The sequence below is a fragment of the Mesoplodon bidens genome (genome assembly GCF_964165515.1).
Source record: "Mesoplodon bidens genome assembly, chromosome: 19".
Lineage (NCBI taxonomy): Eukaryota > Metazoa > Chordata > Mammalia > Artiodactyla > Ziphiidae > Mesoplodon > Mesoplodon bidens.
Window position 1 is genome coordinate 21,026,754 of NC_138179.1, and position 21,997 is coordinate 21,048,750.

Here is a 21,997-nt window from a genome sequence, read left to right on the forward strand (position 1 = left end):
TACTGCATCGTATTTAGTTGTCATGTCTCCTTAGTCTCTTCCCATCTGTCACTGTTTCTTGGTCTTTCTTTGCTTTTCGTGGATTTGATACTTTTGAAGAATAGCAGTCAGGGGTTTTGTAGACTGTCCCACAGTTTGGTTTCGTCTGATGTGTTCTCATGATTAGTCTAAAGTTATGGATTTGGGGGAAGAATACTACAGAGGGGATGTGGCCTTATTGCATCATGTCAGGGAGCATGACGTCAACATGACTTCTTATTTCCTGTAAACCTAGTCACTTGGTGCAGGTGGTGTCTGCCAGGTTTCTCCACTATTTTTCTCTTTGTATTCTTTGTGATAGGGGTCATTAGGCCCGGCCCACACTCACAGGGATTTTAAAAGTAGAGGAAAGTTATTGAAGGGATTTAAGCAGGGAGTAATGTTTCGAATGTCTGTTTTGGAAGGAACACAAGATATGGTGGCATTTGCAGTGGGACTGGACATAAACTGCTGGATGTTGAGTGACCAGCAGCCTGACTCAGCTGGAGCTGGTTCTTTATGGGACGTGAAGGATGAGAGAATGTGGAGTCAGGGATGGCCATGAAGTTTCTAACTTGGACAGTTGGGTGGCTGGGGTCTTTCACTGACTCTAAACCAGGGTTGTGAGTGCCCCTAGGAGGTTGCATGCCTCCCCTGCCCCTGCCCCCGCCCCCCCCCCCCCAGAGAGAAGCCACTTTCTGTTTCTTGGTCTTGCTTGACTGGGATCCGGTCCCTGCCTGTTACTGGGGCCGGAAAATGCCTTGTCAACACACACATTAGAAGAAGTTTGGGATTACCCAGGAGGGTCAGAATCCCAAGTAAGAGAGGGGACAGCTGTCGAGGAACTGAAGAAAGATGGAAGAAAATGTCATCCGTAAATCCTTTAATCCTCTTTCCATTTAAGGACCCAGTTATGAGCGTTCTCCTCAGTGCTTTCAAACAAGTAATTTTATTTACCTTTTCGTGTTACGCCCTCCCCCTCGTTCTCGCCTGTTTCGTGTTCCTTTCTGAGGCGTGTTAGGGGAGGGGGTGGCCTTCTACCTCTCCGCCCTCACCTCCGCCGGCGGGCCCCCAGTCCAGATTTCTTTTCTCCTTGGCGCCTACGGGCGGGGGCGGGAGGAGCGGGCCGTGGCGCGGGGCGGGCCCAGCTCCCTTGCGGAGGCTTGTAGACCAGGTGGAAGATGAAGGCGTTGCAGTACCTGAGGGGGGCGTGGCGCCGTCAGGGGCGGGGCCAAGAGGCCGGGATTTTCCCAAGGGGCGGAGTTTGTGGGCTCCGAGTTTCAGGGGCTAAACTTAGGGCTCTGCCAGCCCGAGCGTAACCTGGCGTTTTTTTGCGGAGGGGTTGGGGCCGGGGCTGGGAAACGAGGAGTTGGAGAGATTTTTGTGAGCTGGATCTGAAGAGGGGTGTGTGGGCGTTGTCGAGACCCTCCAGCGGGGGTGGTGGGAGTGCGGGCGGCGAAAGCAGGGTGTAGGGCTGGGCCAGGAGGGTCCCAGGAGCGCAGAGACGAGGGTAGAGGTGGGCCTTTCAGGTTGCGTGGCCAGAGAGTAAGAAGGCCTTACCAGGGCATACAGTTGTCCGCCGCTCTGAGGCGAAAGGGGGAGCGGAAAGGGTTGAGCTGTGGAGGGCTGGCGCCCCCTCCCGTGGCCACCGCCATGGTCTGGTCGTCCATCACACAGCCGTACTCGCTGCTCTCGGTGAAGAAGGCCGGCACTCGGAGGGACTGGGGTGGGGGCGGGGCCTCAGACACTCGCAGAAAGGCTCCCGACCCCACGTACCTCCCGAGGACCCAGACGGACCGGGATGGGGAGAGGCACGAGGCAGGCACAGAGGGGGGCAGGAGGACCCGCTGGCGCACCCCAGGTCTGTAGAGCAGATGATGGGGAAGAAGAGACTTTCCGAAGAGGAGGAGGGACCGGGCAGGAGGTGAGAGAAGGTCCCTTTTGTCCCATCCCCCACCTGTAACCGGGGCAGCGAGCTCAGCCAAGTGTCCTTTAGACCAAAGCCAGAGTTAAATCCTGCGGAGGGAAGGAGAGCAGGGAGAAGCTGGCTCCCAGGGCCTCCTCTCACCTCCCCCATGCTCCTACCCCAGGCGCTTACCGATAACCAAGTCAGGCTTGGGCCCCTGGAGCAGGTGGTAGGGCCGTGCAGACACCTTGATCTGCAGGTCCCTGCGGCGCCCCATCTCCTTAGTCCCAGAGCTTAGCCGTGCTGATACCCCGGAACCAGGACGGACAGCTACTTCGAGGTCATCCTGGGGAGTTTGGAGTGGGGTGGAGAAGCCGGTGGAAGTTACGGTACTGGGAGATGCATCAAGTAAGACAGGGGAGAGGAGGCGGGGATCGGAAGGGCAGAGCCCAGCTGGGAGGACAGCAGGAGGGTTAGGGCTAAAGAGCAGGGCCCCCCTCAGCCCTCACCCTCTGCAGGGTAAAATTCTGCTGGTCACTCTCAGGGGGCAGGCTGTCACCCACAAACTGCAGCTCCAGGGCCACGTCGGGGAGCAAGGCCAAGAGCTCCTGAAGGGCAAAGAGGACAGATCTGGGTCCCACCCTGCATCCACCTCCACACCCAGATGCTCCACCCTCAGGCCTGGAGGGACTTACCCAAAACACCATGATGAGGTCAAACTCCTTCCCAGCCTCCACCACGTGGATTTTCAGTGACTTTTTGTTCTGGATGTTGAGCTCAGGGACTGGGTGATAAGCTAGCCATTTAAGAATATGGTCTCCTCCTCCCCTCCCTCCTGTCCCCTGCCACCCCCCTGGCCCCCCCTGGCTCCACACACTCCTCCCCCTGCCTCTGCCCTCCTTACAGGACTGGGGCACCAGATGGGTGATGACGTAGTACACAGTCAGCGGGTAGGTGAGAAGCACAGCCATGGGGGAGTCCAAGCTGAGGCCCCGCCATGTGTAGTAATCCTGCCACGAGCCTGGGGAGAGTGGGTTACTGGGGACCGTGCCCCAGGCCTGTGGACCCCCACCTCTCCTGTCCAATAGCCCCTTTTCTCAGCCACCGAGACTGCTGGCCCTCCAGTCCCCGTCCCTACCCCTAGCTCCCTCAGGGCCCCTCCAGCTCACCAAAGAGGCCCCTGGGTGGATCTGGGGGCACAGGAGGCATCAGAGCAGGCCCATCCCCCTGAAGAAGCTGGTAGGGATCTCCTGAGAGGATGAAAGAAGAGGAGCCTGGTGTCAGGGAGGTCCCCACCTGGCCTCTTCCTTCTTCCAAAGGAGCTGTGTTCCCTGAGAGAGGGCCTGGAGCTGCAGCAGGAGGAATGGGGAGCTGCCTAGGGATGGGGCTTCTGGATGGGCTGGGCGGGGGTGACTTTTCTGAGGGTTGAGGAGAGGCATAAAATGCCCTGGTGGTGGCGGTGAGGTTTGCTGTGTATGTGGAGGGGTTATCTAGGACCCGGACAACTTTTTGCCCTCCCGTCCTTCCCTCTAGTCTGAGGGACTTATGCCTGGAGAGAGGCCCCACGCACCAGTGAGAAGAGCGCTGAGGGATGGCGTGCTGCCCCTTGGGTGCCCGGGGGTGCCAGGGCCTGGAATCAGCATGCTGAACTGGGTCCAGTAGCCACGAGTGAGGCCTCGTGAGGCCAGGAAGGCCTCCTTGTTAAAGGTTTCACTGGTCACCTCTGGAGAAGGATGAGGGGACGGGTTGAGGGCCTGGTGGCCAGGATTCCAGACTTTGGCTCTCCTCAGTCTCTCCCCAGGACCCTGAGTCTGAGTCTGGTTCTAGTCAGGCAGAGAACTGTTAACATTTCTGAGTGTCTACAGCGTAGCCCACAGAACCCATATAACAATTCCATGGGTTTTAACATTTGTTAGTCTGTGCATTTCACAGTTGAGGAAATAGCTCTAAGAAGTAAAGCGATTTGTTTCAGGTCACCAGTTAGTGGTGAAGCTGAGAAGCAAGTATTTGAATCCCTACTCCCATAAGTTCTCTCAGGGACCAGGGCACTCAGTTCTCAGCTCCAGAGATCCTGTGTCCAGCCCCAGGGGTCTAGCCCCCAGCCCCAAATACCCAGCACCCAGCTGTTATTACAGGGATCTAGATTCCAGCCCCAGACACTTAGCCTTCAAGCCCAGGACCCTGTTCCCAGGCACCTGGGGCCCCAGTTCCAAAGACCGGCTCCCACTTGCCCCCACCCATCCTGACCTCCTTAGGGTACCTGCGGTGTAGGTAAAAGGCAGAGTTGCCAGTTCTCCGGCCCGCTCCATGAAGGCTGCAAGCCTTGGGCACCAAAATCGGTGGCTCACATCATCTGGGCATCGCTTCCAGTCAGCCTGGAGACAAGCCTCTCCGCAGTACAGGACAGCACCACACTGGGGGCTGGGGTCACGGGGGGTGGGCACTCAGTGTTAGTGTCTGTAGGTCCCCTGTCTGCTGTCCATCTGTCCTGCGGCTGCCCGTACGCTCAGTCTGTTTGTACTCTCTCTGCCTATGACAGCTTTTTGTGTGTGTGTGTGTCATCTTCTTGTTTCCCTGTCCCTCACTCTGTCTGTCTGCAGGGCCCCCCACCAGCCTGCTTCCTCTCTGTTTGCCTGACTGTTGGGGTCTTCCTTCTGCTTGCTCCATCTCTGCAGGCTGCTCACCAGGGGGTTAGCTTCACTTCAAAGCTATGCCTGTGACAAACATGGCAGGTTCGAGCCCGAAGGGAGGCAAAGGTGAAGCCGGGCCGGGGACCCCATGTCCGCATCGGGGTCTTGGTTAGCTTCACTCTCAGCCTTGGGACCAGATTCTCCAGCTCCCTGAATGGGGGTGGAGACGGCATCAGGCTGGGGGGCTCAGGAGCCCAGGGCCCCAGGCTTCCCCACCCTCTACCAGGTTTCTGTACCGATGCAGCTGGGCGTCTCCCACAGTAAGCTTTCGGGGCTTTCGGGGGTCACCAGAGCCCATGGGGCAGGCCATGCTGTGGCAGAGGAGAGCATAGGCCCGAGGAGCCAGGTTCTGTGTCCCTGAGCCCCTGCCTGCCCTCCCCTGCCCTCCATCCATCAGCAGGTCAATGCCCAGGATGGTGCCATGTGCATCCGTCACCAGTAGGATGCAGGAAGGGTGCAGGGGGGCCGCCTCTGGGGAAAAAGGGAAAAGTCAGGGGCGGGGGTGGGGGGCAGACTGTCATGGTCAGGGACACCAAATCAAATGCCCACGGGGACCAGGAGACTGAGCGAAGGGGACTAGGGAGAGAGGGCATGCCTCATCGGAAGGGGACTGTGGCTACACAGAACCAGCATTTGCTGCCGGGTGGAAATGTGGGCCTGCTGTGGGGACTTTACATTTTTCTTGGGAAGGGGTAACTCCAGACTTCTGGAAGTTTTTTCTTTTAATGTTTAAATGTTGGCTCAAATTTAAAAAACAAAGAACATTGTGGATCAATGAAGACACCTTTTTAGGCCAGATTGGCCTGAGGGCCTCCCATTTGTGACTCCTAGCTGGATTCTGAGGGGCAGAGGAGGGCTTTGAAGGGGAGTATGCCTGGGCAGGGGCAGGGCAGGGCCAGCCCTGGGTTCTTACCATTTCTCTGTCCCTTCCTCCTCTCAGGCCCTGGTTCGTCCTCCGCCCCGTCCTCTTGGCAGCCAACCTCGCCACCTCCTGCCTCCTGCTGGGCCTCCTCTGCCCCCCCTGGGGGGTTTGCTTCCTGTGGGGACTCCCTGCTGGTAGGGGCTGGCTCCCCATCCTCCTCTGTTTCTACTTTCTCGGTGCCTGCACCCTCCTCCTCTCCATTTTCTTCTTCCTCTTCCTCCTCCTCCCCCGCTTCCTCCAGGCTGACAAAGCTGACATAGGGGCTTAGGTCCCGCAGGTGGAGCGGGGGCTCGTCTCCCAGGAGCCAGGCGGCCTCCAGGCCTGGTGCAGGGCCTGGCTCTGCCCCTTGCCCCAGGCTGATGCCCACACTACGGTTGGGCAAGACATGGAGCACCCAAAGGGCGCAGTCCTGGGGTAGGCTTCTGATCTGAGCCTCCAGCTGCCGCCAGCAACGCTCAAGGGTGGTCCCCTCGGCCCCGCGCTCCGCCACGAACTTGTGGAACCAGCTAAAGAGGAGGGCAATGAAATCAAGGAACTCATCCCGGTATCCAGACACAAACTCCATGTCTTCAGGGGCACAAGGCCTGGGCCCAGACTGAGCAGAGGGAGGGATATGTGGTGAGAGAGAGGTACTCGGGAGAGTTTGGGGCTGGGTCATAAAATGGGAGAGATTGTGGGTTTGAGGGTCACTTAGGGTGGAATCTATGGATGAGTGTTAGGAGTGAGAAAGGAGTTTTCAGGGCGGAGGATGGGAATTCAGGGTGAGAATGGGGTCCAGACTTGAACGTGGGTGATAGGGCTAAGGATGAATAGTCGGGAGGGAGATGGTATTTGGGGCCCAAAATTTGAGGCTCAAACCCTCAAAGGTAGGGTTTGAGTTGAGGATAGAAGTGGGAGAGGGCTAATCCTATGGGCAAGGGCTTGGTGAGGAGGGAGGAGTTTTGGATCCGTTTCTGGGGTGTGGGAGGAGGGGGGCAGGAGCTAGGGCATCTCTTCGGCTTGGCTAGGTTTGGCGGTGAGCCCCGGTACACCTAGCCCCTCCCGTCCGGTCCGCTTCTCCGGTACCGGCCACCACTTTTCGAAGGTAAATACCTCGGGGTGGGGCGTGACGTCAGGCTGCCCGAGCCCCCCGCCGGCTCCTCGGGTTGCCCCGCCCCCCGTGTCTTGCGCGGCGCGGAGGCGCTCAGGGCAGTCAGTGTCTGTGCTGCTGGGCGCGCGGACTCGTCTGCCGCGGTCACTCCAGCCATGTAACTGGATCCATGACTGGATTCCGGTGCGCCGGACCCGAGCCCGAAAAGTGAAAGCCTCTCAAAGGAGGAGGTCCAGCCGACTGACCTGCGGAGGGCGGGCGGGCGGGGCTGACATCCCCGGGCCGAACCGGATCAGCCTAGTGGTCAGTGCCCGTCCGCCGCGCCTGGCGCTGCAGCCTGGACTTTCTTCCGCTTTCTTTCGCCTTCTTCAGACATTTCTGGCTGCCCCCTCGACGGGGCTCTGTGCTGGGTGCGGGGGCGCGGGCGGAGGCGCTCCGCCTCCCGGAGTTTCCCCGCCGCCCCAGGCCGGCGATCACGCGGCTACAACGGTACTGACCGCACTTATCGGTTCGAGACGGTGAGGGCGCCCAGAGGGAGGCGCCGCCACCTCGCGCCTCGCCTCGGCCGGGCCTTGGTGCCGACGACGGCCGCCGTCTCCCGCAGAATCTCAGGCGTAGCGGGAGAAGGAAGCGAAAGCCACTGAGACACCGGCTGGACGTCAGGCTCCGGAGCACGTCTTCGGGAGTCAGACAGGGCGAGGCGGGCCCGAGATGATGCTGGGTTGGGAACTCCGGTTCCGCTTGGTCCTACTCTTTCTAGCGTGCCACACTCCTCCAGGTTCGTCAGGGGCCCGGCTGGTGCCCATATCCCCGAATCCGGGGACGGGGATGGGGGGCACGAGGGCCGCGGGGTTGAGTTGAATAAGTGGGGAGCCAGGGTCCCCAAGGCAGCCGGGGCAGGGGGAGGGCCAGCTGCCTGGGGTTGGGGACGGGCTGGGGAACACCAGGGCCCAGGTGTGATTATGGACGTGTTTGGGGAGTGTGATGTGTGAGTTGAGCCCTGGGGGTGGGAGGGGCTCAGATCCCCGGGTCTAGGGGAGAGGCTGCAGTGGGGCTGTGGGTTGGAGGCTAAGTTTACCGCTGCGTGAGCCCCTGGACCTGGGAACCTGTGCTGACCACCTCGGTCCCGCTCAGGAGATGGCAATGAAGGTAGCATCGCTGGAAGTTGTCCCTGTGATAGAAGAATTTCTTCCCACTCCCCTCCTAACGATCAATACATGGGACATCTCCGAAAATACCTGAAAGTCTATCAACGTTGCTCTTCCTACGTCAGGTAATCTCACCCACCCCTGGAAGCGCAGAGCCTCCGGGTGCCTCCAGGACCCTCTCTGGTCAAACTTGAACTCCTTCTGGGAGGACCCCTAGTCCCTTCTATAGTCCCCATTACATTAGGTTATGTGTGCCCTAATTCTCCACACCTTAGTTTCCCTGTCCCGCCTGGAATTTCCAGCAGAAGTCCCAGCAGAAACTGCTGAATCTTGGCAGTGACCTCACTTCTTTGGAACGAGGAAAGAGCTGGTAAAGTCGGGGAGGGAAGGGGGGCGGAGATTGGAGACAGCTGAGACCACGTCCTGCCTTACAGGTTCCAGCTACCCTTGGGAAGTGTGTGTGGAGGCAGCAGTGACCGGTGGGTCCAGGAACTGATGCGCTGCTTTGATCGTGAAGGTGAGCGCGTTCTCCATCCTCCCCAGGCTCTGTCCCCAGGGCTCTGGCCGCCTCCACCTTACACTTTTCTTTGCCTCAGCCCTTTCCCCTTTGACACCTCACATTCCTATCCTGTGTACTTTCACTTAAGTCCCTGTTTACCAGAAATCACTCACCGTCACTTTCAGGATTTTTGCCAATTCATCCTATCACCTGTGCATTTACTTAATGTTTTCCTTGAAATCAAGGCACTATTTTTATTTTCCAGTAATTTATTATGGAAATTTAAAGACATGTATAAAAGTTGAAAGATTTGTACAGTGAACATCCATATACCCACCACCTAGATTCTATAATATTTGATTTTTATATTTTATGTGTGTACATAATAAAGCAAATATATTTTATATTTTACAGTATCGAGTCTACAGCATTTTAAGTATATTTGCTTTATTGCACACCCATCTGTCTATCCATCCCTCTATTCCTCATCAACCTGCCTAATATTTTTTGGTGCACTTCCAAGTAAGTTGCAAGGTTGACTATACTTTATCCCCAGACATTTCATCATGTATATTATTAAGGAGAGTTTTATATTTTATTGTTCCTTTTTTTTTCTTTTGAGGTAAAATTTACAAACAATGAAACGAATAAATCTTAAGTGTACACAGCCACTTCTGAAAAACTTAATGGCAACTAGTCCTAAGCAGGAACATCTGTGGAGTCACAAATTTGATATGCCAGTTGTATTTTTCTCCTAAAATAAATACACAACCCTTAAGACACAAAATGTTCTTCCAGGTCCCAGCTAAAGTTGTCTTCTGTAGCATTGGTGGTACCCATACTGCCCTTTGGCTACGTATACCTACCTTATTCATTTACTCTTCCTGGCTACTCTGGCCTTTAGTACTAAAATTATCCCTGCTTTACAGCTGAAAGAAATGAATCCCAGAGAGGTTAAGAGACAAGGGGCAAGGTCACAGCTACTTTGTAGCAGAGCCCGGGTTCCAACCCAGGTCTCCTGACTTCCCAGTTCAGAATGCATGCTCGCCCCGGTGGTTCCATGTTGTGGTTTGCTCACTTCCATCTCCCCATGTTTTCCCTCTGCCCCTGCCTTTCTTTCCTGGCATTTAGCTGTTCCCTTGATGTTCTCCTTGACCCACGACCCTTCCTTCTATCTAGTTCTTCACCTTATCCCCTCATAGCCCTGATTCCTCACTTCTTGCTTCTTCAGAATGTGGACGTGCTCACGCCAGGAGTGTGGCCCGCCAGGGACACGTACCTCCCCGCAGCACCCAGGTTCCTGAACCCACAGAAAAGACACCTTCAGCCACGGGCACCCCTGCACAGAAGTACCTGCCATCCACCCTGCAGCCTACCCAGCAGCCCACCCCTCCAGAAGGAACACCTTTGTTGGACCAAAAGCTCATCCACACCAATGAGACTACCACTTACACTTTGAGCCGCCATCTGGGGGCAAGGCCTGGGGCCAGGGAGAACCAGAAGCAGCTGGGAGAAAATGTGGGTCCTGCAGCTGGGACATCAGCCATGGTGCCGGTGCTGTCCCTCTTGGGCATCGTTTTCCTCCTCACTGGAGCCCTGCTCTACATGCTCTGCAAGAAGAGGATGGAGCGGTCACTGCAGTGTCCTGCAGGTAAACTGGGCCTCTGAACCCCTCCTCCAGGGATCCAGAGCCTCCTTGGCAGGGATCCTGCCCACAGTAGCTCTCAGGCCGGCAAATGTGGAGGCTGCCTGCACCACTGACAACAGGTGGTGAGGGAAGAGTCAGCCAGACTACAGAATGGGGAGGGAGGGAAGCCACCATAGGCCCAGGGACCAGTGCATGGCCTTCAAAGCCAGGCAGTGCTTGAGCAACATCAAGATGGCAGCTAGAGCAGACGAGTGGGAGATGAAGCGATGGAGGAAGGTGGGAGCTATTCATTCAATTCACACATCTTTATTGAGCACCTACTGTGTACCTGATCTATAGTCAATGTTTTGGAATCTGATTTTCCAGTTCAAGCTATCACCCCTTGCCCCCCACTCCCCCACCCAACTTCCCTTGATCTCAGAGCTCATCTCTCAATTTCTTTATCTTTTACAGATTTGCACCTTCATTATGTGCGTGTGGCAGCAGACGCCAATGCTTAAAGAATGGAAGCTTGTGAGGGCAGATTATGATTTATTCAGTATCAAATGCAGTTAATGTACTAGAGCAATCCCTGGCACATGGTTGGCACTCTCTACATATTTGTCAATGTTTAATACACAACCAACCAGCCACTGCCCTCTTAGACCTTCCCTCCGTTTTTTTTTCTATGCTGTAATGTAAAATCACCTCTTATACTAGATATCTTGTACAAATTCTATATGTAGATTTTTTTAACTACTAAAACTTATTTTTATTTTTATTATTTATTTATTTATTTATTTTGTGGTACACGGGCCTCTCACTGTTGTGGCCTCTCCCATTGCGGAGCACAGGCTCTGGACGCGCAGGCTCAGTGGCCATGGCTCACGGGCCCAGCCACTCCATGGCATGTGGGATCTTTCTGGACCAGGGCACGAACCCGTGTCCCCTGCATCGGCAGGCGGACTCTCAACCACTGCGCCACCAGGGAAGCCCTAAAACTTATTTTTATAATTATTGACTCTTCTTTCTGCAGACATTGGTCTCATGCCCTTGCCCCCTTACCATGATTCCTGGCTTCAGCTTCTCTGCTGATGGCCACCTGACACCTTCCCCCTCAGCGCATCCCCCAGTCCCTGCCAACCTCCTTGTCCCAAGTCCCTTATATCTTGTCCTTGTCTCTTCACACCACAGCAGTGTTCCTCCCCAACTTCAGCACTCTCCCGCTTTCCCACCCTCCCTCCTCAGCAGCTGCCATACAGCCTGGTTTTACTTCCTCAACCCCTTACATCACCCATATATGCCCCAATGAGAGTCTGAACTCCTTGTTTTTAGTGTTATTGTTTTTATTATCAAAACCCTTAGTTCTCATTTTATCTTTTCCAGTGAACAAAAATGTGTCTTCATTGGTCCAAGTCTACCAGAAGCCTGGGGCAGGGACCTGAGGAAGTGGATTGGGTGTCTTGAGTCTCTCCTGTTCAGAGCTTGTCAGTGCTTGGTGAAGTGCATGGCAAGAGGAGCCAGGGCACAGCCAGGCATGGGCTTGGTCTTTAAGGTTCTCCATTCCCACCTTTTGTGCCTTTGTCCTCCTGGCTTCTGACCAGCAGCACATGTACGGGGCAGCCCATGCTCTCCAGGTTCTGTCCTGGGGTGTAGATGGAGCTCTCCTTCCAAGCTTTTCACCTGCTTGGCCTAGTTTTCCAGCATCTGCTCACAGGTTCGAGCCACCTCACTGAGCTTGAGACGAGCATAGTCCACTCGCTTCAGGGCCATCTGACAGTCCTTCCTCGAGGAGTAGCTGGAGCCCTCATGGGGCTGCCCTGTGGCCACCTACAGGACATTTAGATTGATCAAAGAAGCACCCCTCCCCTTTCCCATCTCCCCAGCCAGGCATCAGGTCTCTTGCCTCATTTCTTCCCTGAGTCTGAATTTGCTATGCCACATGGGTAGCTGGATTACCTAGGGCATATCACTGAATTTCTGTTAACCTCATCTGTAAAATGGGGATGACAGTAACTAACTACTTCCTAGAGCTGTTATAGGATTAGATAATGCAGAGTGTCTGGCACACTGTAAAAGTTTAGTAAATGGTAGTTGCTGTTATAATGACCTCAGAACCCTTTCAATCCTGTTCCTTTTCTCAGGAGGTAGCCATCTGGGGCTCCATACCCTTGAGGTCAGGTCAAGTTTCTAAGAGCATATCCTGTGGCTTTCGTATTGTTTACACACCCTCTCTCAGGACTTCCCCATCCAGTGGCTCATGTGATGCAACTCAGTGGCATAGGAAACCTACCCTGTAAGGGAGGGGTCCTGCCAGGGTCAATAGGCCTGCTGGGTAGGGCTGGTCTTGCTTGGCTCCCGAGACCAAAGCTCTGCCCGGGACTCCTGAAGGCTAAGGCTAAGGCAGAGAGCTGGGGTGGGCGTGTTGCACGGTCCAAAACACACACACACACACACACACACACACACACACACACACACACACACACACAGACCTGAGTGAGATAGCGGATCTGAGCCGACAGCTCCGCCTCCACGTGCTGCACCGACGCGGTGAAGGCAGCTGCTTGTCGGTCTAGGAGCCGCTCGTTGGTTTTCTCCTTGGAAAGTTCCAAGATCACTGTACCTGCCGGGGTGGAGAGTGGGCGGGGCTATCCGGAGACTGCCAGTGTAGCCGCGCCCCAGAGCCAGCCCCACCCACCCCTGCACCCACTTAGGATCTCTCCCAACCCCACTCCCAGTCATCGGTCGGCGCATGTGCGCACGGTCGGTCTAGCTCACGCTCTCGCTGCCGCTCCTCCTCTGGTCGTCGTATCCCGAACCTGCATTCTGAAGAATGGCTCCAATTTCCCGTTCGATGTCTTCCAGGGCGCGTAGTCGCTCGTTCGCCAAGCTGTAGGTAGCCATCGTTACTCCGGGATTCTCTCCTTTTGCGAAACTGCGGAAAAGTGCCCGGAAATGGCTGTCGGTTTGCGCCCGCGCAGAGCGCGCCCCTGAGCTAACACTACAGTTCCCGGGATGCTCAGCACCGTCTCGTCTTTCTCGGTTCACCTGGTGAACTACAACTCCCAGGGTCTCCTGCGCATGCCCAGGTCTGCGCCGCCGCCGCGTGACCACCTGTGGTAAGAGGCAATATCGAAATATTCACGCCCTTCAAACCTGTCCACCTTTACGACACTGTCTTGTGGTCTGTGTTTAATTTCTTCTACAAGAATTTAGTGAGCCTCTGCTGGGTGCTAGGTGATGATGGTGGGAGCTCTGGGGTATTACAGACTGGACAGCCATGGACCCTGTGTTTGCCTATCCCACTCCGCCACCTATCGGAGCCTGGGGAAAGCCGGACTTGGTGAGTGTGACCTTATTCGCCCTAGCGATTCCCCCTGAACGGGATCCCTGAAACACGGACTGTCAGTATATTCTGAGAAGCTGGCTCCTATCAGCCTTTTCCCTCTCTGATCGCCTGTTAATGTGGTTGGCTCTGGGGATACAAAGGTGAGTGAGGTGGACTCTCAAGTGATGGATAAATGTTTCGTTAGGGCTACGCCCAGGGTGTGTCTCTGGGAACACAGAAAGGATTCTGGGAGGAAATACTGCCTGAACTGAATCTGAAGGCTTAACCAGGTGGATGAGAGCTTGGAGTGGAAAGGGGGAAGGCACAGGCAAGCGCATGGTGGTGTGAGGGGGCTGACACATTGGAAGTCCAGCAAGGGGTTCAGTTTGACTGGAGTGAACGCAGTGTGGTGGTGGATAGGTGTGACTGGGGAGACGGGAGTGGGGAGCCAGATCAGGAAATGGCTTGCAAGCTAAGGAATTTGGACTTTATTTTGAAAGCATTTGGGAGCCTTTGAAGGATTTTCAAGAAGTGTATTCTGACCAGCTGTACCTTTTAGGAAAGATCAATCTTGACAGTTTATGGAAGATTGAGAATGAAGCCAGTTTGCACAGGGTTAGCAAACGAGTGGAGACTCAGTTAAACTTGAGGCATCTAGCGTTTAACTTTACTCCTTTACTAAATCCTAGGAAGATAGCAATAAGGGGATTTTAGAAAGGAGTCAAGGAGAGAGAGGAGTTAATAGCAAAACTTTAAATAGAAACTGCAAGACAGAAGGGTGTGTGGTAACTGATTTAGCAGTGAAGTCATTAAGCCAGCAGTGAAGAAAGCTTAGAAGCAACTTTTTTAAAATTTAATTTAATTTTTTATTGAAATATAGTTGATTGGCTTAGAAGCAAGTTGATTTACTCTTAAATCAGTGGCATCACAGTACAGCTGGGCTGTAGGTAGTACTAAAATTAGGAGGATTATTTGAAGTAGTTAGACCCCCCCCTATCTCCTCCTTTATATCCTCATATATCTTGGCAGCTACTCAACCCCGACTCATCAGATTGCTGGAGGTTTCTTGGTTGGAGGTGGAAACCAGAGAGTCTTTGGCATGGAGGGCACCTGGGCATGACTGTATTTAAAACAGAGATTGAGTGAAAGTTTATTTACTAAGTGGTGGTTTCTAGAACTCTGGCAACCAGGCTTTTACCTTCCAGGTCAGAGACTGGAAGACTCTCATCTGGGGAATTTGACTATTCAGAGGAAGGATCTAAGAGTATGAACATCAGGGGTTCTCCAACAAAGCAGTTAGCCGGATCACCCCATAGTGAAACCCACAGTTGATAAGTCCCAACTATGTCCACAGATCTTCTAGTCAACTTCTTAGCATGTCACCCTTAAAATGAGCAGACATAAGACAAAAGATTTCTAGATGTTTGCAGAAACTTTCTAACATGGAAGGCAGAGACCAAAATAAACAGAAAAAAACCCCCATACAAACCAAACAAAACCCACCTTCGATGACATAGAGTAAAACTTAAGGAAAAAAAATATTGACGCGCTTAGGTCAGAGATACTATAATAAAGGATTGAATCCAAGAAAACACACTTGAAAAATAAAACCATGAGGGAAAGAATGAAAAATTGAGCAAAAGGGTTGAAAGAGAAATTGAAGTACTCTCCCAGCAAGTAAAGCAAAAGAAAGAAGATGGCATATAGGAAAGACAACGTGAGAAAATTAGAGAATCAGTCCAGGGGGCTTAAATTCTCCGAGAACAGGGAAAACAAAGGGAAGAAAGGACTTGTGTTTCTAGATGAAAAGGACCCATTAAGTGCCCAGCATCAAGGCACATTGTGAAATATCAGAACACTAGTCTCACAAAAAAGAGTCTTGCAGAAGCTTCCAGAGAGAAAATAGACCACATGCTAAGGATCAGCAATCAGAATGGCCTTGATCCTCTGAATACTAACACTCCACACCAGTGGAGCAGCGTCTTCAACATTTTGGGGGAAAGTAATTTCCAATGTGGAGTTCTGTACTCCAGCTGTAGTAGGGTGAAGGCTAAAAATGCAGTGGCTCAACCAAATAGAGCTTAACTTTTTCTCAGAAAACAGTTTGGTGTGGGTAGTTCAGTGTGCTCCACAAATCAGACCGAGACCAAGGCTAGCAAGCAGTGCAACTCTGCCATCCTTTAGGCTCTTATGCTCAAAAGTATGGTCTTCAGGCCACAGCATTGGCATTACCTAGATGCTTTTTAGAAATGCAGGATCTCAGGCCCCACCACAGACCCACTGCATCAGTATCTGTTTGAAGATCCCAGGGGATCTGTATACACAGTATACTTTGAGAAACGCTGCTTTTCTCTTCCAGGTGATCTGTATGCACAGTAAACTTTGAGAAAGGCTGCTTTGCTCTGGGACATTGCTGTGTGCAATGTCAAAACTGGGTTGCTGCCCTCTGTGGGTTGCAGCTGGCAGGAAGGCAGAAGAGAAAATATGGAGGAGGCACACCTGTCTCAGAGGTCTGGCTAGGGAGTGGCACATAATTTCTACTCACATTCCTTTGAAGAAAACTCAGTCATGTGGTCTTACCAGCTCCGGGGTTCTGGGAAATCCAGTCCTTTTACCTAGGTGGCTAGCTATTGTTCTAGCACCATGGCAGAATAGGTTTTAGGGAATATCTAGACTCTCACAACAGCCCAACTATCAATAACGAAGATAGAATAAGGACATTTTGATAGGTACAAGGTCTCAAGTTTCACTTCCAAGTACCCTTCTCAGGAGGTGACTAGAGTTAGACCCAAGTCAGAAGGCTCCTGGAGAGAGATTTTTCAAGGAGATGGAAGAGATAACATCTGTTTTTTGTTTGTTTTTTGCGGTTCGTGGGCCTCTCACTGCTGTGGCCTCTCCTGTTGTGGAGCACAGGCTCCGGACGCGCAGGCCCAGTGGCCATGGCTCACAGGCCCAGCCGCTCCGCGGCATGTGGGATCTTCCCGGACCGGGGCATGAACCCGTGTCCCCTGCATCGGCAGGCGGACTCTCAACCACTGCGCCACCAGGGAAGCCCGATCTGTTTTGTTTTGATGAATTGAGAGGATACCCAGGTTATTGGAGGAGAGTATAGAAGAGAATTAGTGATAACTCAGAGAATAAGCAAATTTTAAAAATGATAGTTATTCAGGGAAAACAGTTGTGCAAGAAGAGAAAGGTAATCATAATAGACCACGTGACGCAGCTATGGATAACATGTGCGATAAATCCTGGATGTTGATCTAACCCCGATTGATAGAATCCCCTTGGGAGAGCTTCCCATGTTGGGGCAGGGGGGTGAAAGGGCGCTCAGGCTTCACCTTACATGGCAGGAAGCCCATAGACAATGCTTAAAACAAAAATCAAGAGGTAGCAAAACAAGCATGTTGTTTAGAGATGGAGGTAAATGCCAAAAGAAACATCGAACGGAGGTGAAAGTAATTGCCTCTGAGGAGAAGGAAATTGCAGGGGGAAGGAGTTTACTTTTGCTTGTAATAGCCCTTGTAGTCGTATCTGACTCCTTCAACTATGTGGATATACAACTTTGAAAATAAAAATTAAATAAACGTGAAAAGTGAGAGAGGAGCTAGACTTTACTGTGAAAGAGCCCTGAGTATGGAGGAGTGTGTTTTCTTTGGTTTCCTTCCGTTATCTCTCCCTTTTTCCCTCCTTCCCTCCTGGCATTCCTTCCTTCCTCTCTCCCTTTCTTCCTTTAACGGAAGAGACTTGCACGGGTTTATTTACCATGGAGGAAGAACCAGTAGAGAGAGGCAGAGTTTGAAGAGATGGGGGCGGTTTGATGAATCAAGGTCTCAGAGGAGGTGGGAGGGGGAGCGATCTGAGCACAGGTGGAGGGATTAGCTTCGACCTGGAGGCGGCATCTTAGCCTTGGTTGTGTAGGAGAAATGGTGTCGATGTCGGTGCTTGCTTGTCGGTAGGAGGTGGGAATTAAAATCATTCATCCCTCAGAGTCTCAACTCTGTGAAGAGCGGGAGGAGAAGTCACTCTGAATGTGAGGAAGGTTTAGAAAATTAGTGAGTTGGATGGGAGCAGGAATAGGAGGTGACCAGGGACGTGGAGGGGGACAGGGGGTTATCAGGTGTTGAGGGCCCAGCTGAGGTTAAAGGCCATAGGTTTGTAGTGGCCCAAATCCATACCCAGTGCCTAGCACGGTGTTGGCATCTAGGATGCACTAAAAATATTTGTTGGATGAATGAGTAAATATGTGGTTGTGTGATTTTTCTCTGACGGTGCCTCAGCAGCCCCGTGTTGGAGGGGACAAGGGCGGGGTGGTGGTTAGAGCCAACCAAGAGTGGGGTTTGAGAGCAGGTTTTGTGAAAGGAGGAACAGTTGAAGGTGCTGATGAGATAGTGGTTGATGTGATGATCCTGAAGTTTAGTCTGGAAAGAAAAGGAAGTGTTAAATTGCGAGAAAACAGAAGGGCCAAGAGCTTTGTGACAAAAAACCAAGAAGTCATTAAAAAGAGTGATTATAATTGACTACATATTAAATATAAAAATTATGAATTATTAAAAATACCAGAAGCAAAATACTTTGAAACTAAAAGTGATGGTTGCACAACATTGTGCATGAACTAAGTGCCACCGAATTTTACACTTTAAAATGGTTAACTTGGGACTTTCTTGGTGGCACAGTGCTTAAGAATCTGCCTGCCAATGCAGGGGACACGGGTTTGATCCCTGGTCCGGGAAGATCCCACATGCCACGGAGCAACTAAGCACGTGCGCCACAACTACAGAGCCTGCGCTCTAGAGCCCATAAGCCACAACTACTGAGCCCGCGTACTGCAACTACTGAGCCCGTGTGCCACAACTACTGAAGCCCGTGCACCTAGAGCCCGTGCTCCGCAACAAGAGAAGCCACCACGAGAAGCCCGCGCACCGCAACGAAGAGTAGCCCCCGCTCACCACAACTAGAGAAAGCCCGCGCATAGCAACGAAGACCCAATGCAGCAAAAATAAATAAATAAAATAAATAAAATGGTTAACTTTATGTTATATGAATTTTACCTCAGTAAAAAGAAAAGAAAAAAAGCTAGGAACAAATTCAGAAGACAAAGTGGGAAAAATATGAGCAAAATAAATGACAAAGGGTTAATTGCTTTGCTATATAAAGAGTTCTTAGGGTACTTTAAGAAAAACAACATCAACCCAGTAAATCGGGTTCATCCTCACTCATGATCAAAGAGATGCAGATTAAAACTAGGGTGATACCATATGTCATCTGCTTGATTGGCAGTAATCAAAAAGGTGCTCAACCTTTTTTTTTCTCATTTTTTAAAAAAGTTTTTATTGAAGTATAGTTGATTTATAATGTGTTAGTTTTAGGTGTACAGCAAAGTGATTCAGTTATATGTATACTTTTTTTTTTTTTTTTTTGCAGTACGCGGGCCTCTCACTGTTGTGGCCTCTCCCGTTGTGGAGCACAGGCTCCGGACGCGCAGGCTCAGCGGCCATGGCTCACGGGCCCAGCTGCTCCGCGGCATGTGGGATCTTCCCGGACCGGGGCACGAACCCGTGTCCCCTGCATCAGCAGGCGGACTCTCAACCACTGCGCCACCAGGGAAGCCCTACTTTTTAATATATATATATATATATATATATATATATATATATATACTTTTTTCCATATATACTTTTTTGTTTTTGGCCACACTCTGTGGGATCTTAGCTCCCCAACCAGGGATCGAACCCGTGCCCCCTGCAGTGGAAGCATGGAGTCTTAGCCGCTGGACCACCAGGGAAGTCCCTGTATACTCTTATATTTATATGTTGGGTTGGCCAAAAAGGTCGTTTGGGTTTTTCCGTAAGATGTTACGTAAGATGTTCTGTAACATCTTGTGGAAAAACCTGAACGACCTCCGTAACATCTTACAGAAAAACCCAAATGACCTTTTTGGCCAGCCGGATACTTTTATATGTATATACTTTTTCAGATTCTTTTCCATTATAGGTTATTACAAGATGTTGAGTGTAGTTCCCTGTGCTACACATTAGGTCCTGTTGGTTATCTATTTTATATACAGTAGTGATGCTTCCCCTCTTTGACCCACCAATTCTACTTTTTTTTTGACCACGTGGTGACTTGTGGGATCTTAGTTCCCTGACCAGGGATTGAACTGGGGCCCTTGGCAGTGAAAACAGGGAGTCCTAACCACTGGACTGCCAGGGAATTCCCCCACCAATTCTACTTTTAAGAGTTTGTCCTACAGACGCACTTTGCATGTGCAAAAAGACATATCTTCAAGGATAATTATTGTAATACTGTTTGAATTAGCAAGAGTGGACATCCTCCACGTCCATCGATAGAAAATTGGTGAAAGTAAATGACACCTAGGCAATGGAAAGCTAGGCAACTCTTTTTTTAAAATATATTTATTTTATTTATTTAATTTTGGCTGCGTTGAGTCTTCGTTGCTGCGCGCAGGCTTTCTCTAGTTGCAGCGAGCAGGGGCTACTCTTCTTTGCGGTGCGCGGGCTTCTCATTGTGGTGGCTTCTCTTGTTGCGGAGCACGGGCTCTAGGCGTGCACGGGCTTCAGTAGTTGTGGCACGCGGGATCAGTAGTTGTGGCGCGCGAGCTCTAGAGCACAGGCTCAGTAGTTGTGGTGCATGGGCTTAGCTGCTCCACGGCATGTGGGATCTAACCGGACCAGGGCTTGAACCCGTGACCCCTGCATTGGCAGGTGGATTCTTTTTTTTTTTTTTTTGCGGTATGCAGGCTTCTCACTGTTGTGGCCTCTCCCGTTGCGGAGCACAGGCTCCGGACGCACAGGCTCAGCGGCCATGGCTCATGGGCCCAGCCGCTGCGCGGCATGTGGGATCTTCCCGGACCGGGGCATGAACCCGTGTCCCCTGCATCGGCAGGCAGACTCTCAACCACTGCGCCACCAGGGAAGCCCGACAGGTGGATTCTTAACCACTGTGCTACCAGGGAAGCCCCTAGGCAACTCTTCAGAAGAATGAGGTAGATCTATATGGATTGCTAAAAGAATGTTCTCCTAGCTGCATTATTAAGGGAGAAAAGCAAGGTGGAGAAGAGTGTGCATAGTGTGCTACTATCTGTATTTAAAATAAGGGGGAAATATGTTCATATGTGTATGACTGTGTCTGAAGAATGTCTTTGGAAGAGTAATCAAGGAACTGCTGATAATGATCGCCTCTGGGAATGAGAAATGGGAGGCTGGGGATCAGGGGCAGGAGGGAGTCTTCTGTTCACTCTTTACTGTTTGGATTTTTTTTTTAAGCCATGTGCTTATTTTACTTAAAAACATTAAAAACGTGAAAAGCTAAAAGAAAAAAGGCATTGTTTCTCAAAGCGTGTGCTAATTCAAAATCCCGATTCATGGATTCTTCCTGGGATCGACTGAATCAGAATTGGGGAAGGTAGAAGCCTGGGACTCTGTGTCTTTATCGCGTACCCCAGAGGATTCTGATTCACCTGAAAAAGTTTGAGATCCACGGGCCAAGGGCTCAGAGGTCAAGGAGCAGGTTCGTGGTTGTTAGAGGGATGATGACGGTTCCTTCACATGAAGAAGACCAGGGCGTGCCAGGTAGGCTGCTACTGTGGAGAGGTAAGCAAGGTCATTGGCATTTTGGCAGCACTTAAAGCCTGTGGGTAAATCATGATTTAATTAGATGTCATGAGCCGTAACATAGACTCAAGGCCTGTATGAGCAGCTCCATTTGCCTCACCAGCCTCATCTGGAACTACTTTGCCACTGGCTGTCTCTGTCCCAGTCCCTCTGGCCTCCTTCAGTCTCTGAAATGCGCTCTGTTCCCTCCTGCCTTCACACGTGGTGTTACTTTTGCCTGGGATACTGGAACTCCTCCTCATCTTCCAGTACTCTGCTCAAAGGTCACTAGCTCCAGGGAAATCTTCCAGCCCTAGCCTAGGTCAGAACTCCCTAGCTCCTGCATTTCTCCTTTGGAGCACAGATACTGCAATGCTTTGATGTTTGCTGCGGTCACTGCCAACCCTATACTATGCCTGGCACATAATAGGCGTTTAAATCAAGATTGTTCATGGAATGAATGAATGAACCTCAAGAGAAAAAGGAGAAAGGTTGGGCTACAGGGATGGGAGTGGGTGGTGGGGTGAAGGATGTCAGTGGAGTACTGCTAACTCCCTCCAGCCTAGCCTGGGGCTTTGGCCAAGCCTCTGGGAGTCCCTGATGGATGTCAGAGCAGCAGCAGTAGGATGTAGCTTCTTGGACTTGTCCACAGCAGCATGACTCCCTTTGGCTGCCCAAAGCCTCGGTGTCTGTGTTACAGTGTAAGGACCAGGCTCCACAGAGATGTGTGTCGTGTGGCTTCTGCCTGCAGCCGTGGTGCTGCTGAGCCCCAGGAGTGGACAGCTTGAGCAACCATAAAGAGCAGTGGAAACGAACACACGTGTGTATCAGCCGCAACAGGGAAGGGCCTGCCCTGCCCACCTCCCAAGAGCATCTAATCTGCAGGGAAGTGAGTTATTATTCCCTCCGTAAATGAGTGAGTTTACTTTGTGGCTTTATCAAACTGTACCTTTGAGTTGGGACAGACCAAATCAAGTTTCCATGTTTACCCTGGACCTCAGGTACAGCTCAGCCATTCAGTAAACCTTTACTGACAGCCTGTAGGCCAGGTGCCATGTGGGTGCAGAGAAGAGATTGCATCCTCAGTCACAGCTAATAGTCATGGGTACGCACACTATGTGCTCCTTAAACGCTGTATAGAAAACACACACGCTCA

General features: G+C 51.8%; 3 protein-coding genes across 3 annotated transcripts; 1 reads left to right on the forward strand and 2 right to left on the reverse strand.

Annotated features, from left to right (window-relative positions):
* Positions 1 to 956: 956 nt before the first annotated feature.
* LOC308607807 (zinc finger MYND domain-containing protein 15-like) lies at positions 957 to 6,402 on the reverse strand. Its single transcript, XM_081220074.1, has 13 exons — positions 5,528 to 6,402; positions 4,851 to 5,085; positions 4,609 to 4,764; positions 4,185 to 4,345; positions 3,495 to 3,647; positions 3,094 to 3,174; positions 2,829 to 2,945; positions 2,620 to 2,708; positions 2,434 to 2,532; positions 2,117 to 2,270; positions 1,976 to 2,034; positions 1,579 to 1,739; positions 957 to 1,217 (listed from the first exon to the last, which is right to left on the reverse strand). Exons 1-13 carry the CDS (start codon positions 6,192 to 6,194, stop codon positions 1,070 to 1,072), a joined length of 2,280 nt encoding a protein of 759 aa, XP_081076200.1. The 5' UTR covers positions 6,195 to 6,402; the 3' UTR covers positions 957 to 1,069.
* A 239-nt stretch (positions 6,403 to 6,641) lies between these two features.
* CXCL16 (C-X-C motif chemokine ligand 16) lies at positions 6,642 to 10,684 on the forward strand. The gene is made up of 5 exons (XM_081220068.1): positions 6,642 to 7,404; positions 7,761 to 7,899; positions 8,209 to 8,291; positions 9,505 to 9,924; positions 10,375 to 10,684. The coding sequence occupies exons 1-5, from the start codon at positions 7,338 to 7,340 to the stop codon at positions 10,419 to 10,421; spliced, it is 756 nt and encodes a 251-aa protein (XP_081076194.1). The 5' UTR covers positions 6,642 to 7,337; the 3' UTR covers positions 10,422 to 10,684.
* Positions 10,685 to 11,225: 541 nt separating this feature from the next.
* Positions 11,226 to 13,409, reverse strand: MED11 (mediator complex subunit 11). Its single transcript, XM_081220072.1, has 3 exons — positions 12,723 to 13,409; positions 12,396 to 12,526; positions 11,226 to 11,730 (listed from the first exon to the last, which is right to left on the reverse strand). The coding sequence occupies exons 1-3, from the start codon at positions 12,805 to 12,807 to the stop codon at positions 11,593 to 11,595; spliced, it is 354 nt and encodes a 117-aa protein (XP_081076198.1). The 5' UTR covers positions 12,808 to 13,409; the 3' UTR covers positions 11,226 to 11,592.
* Positions 13,410 to 21,997: the final 8,588 nt, after the last annotated feature.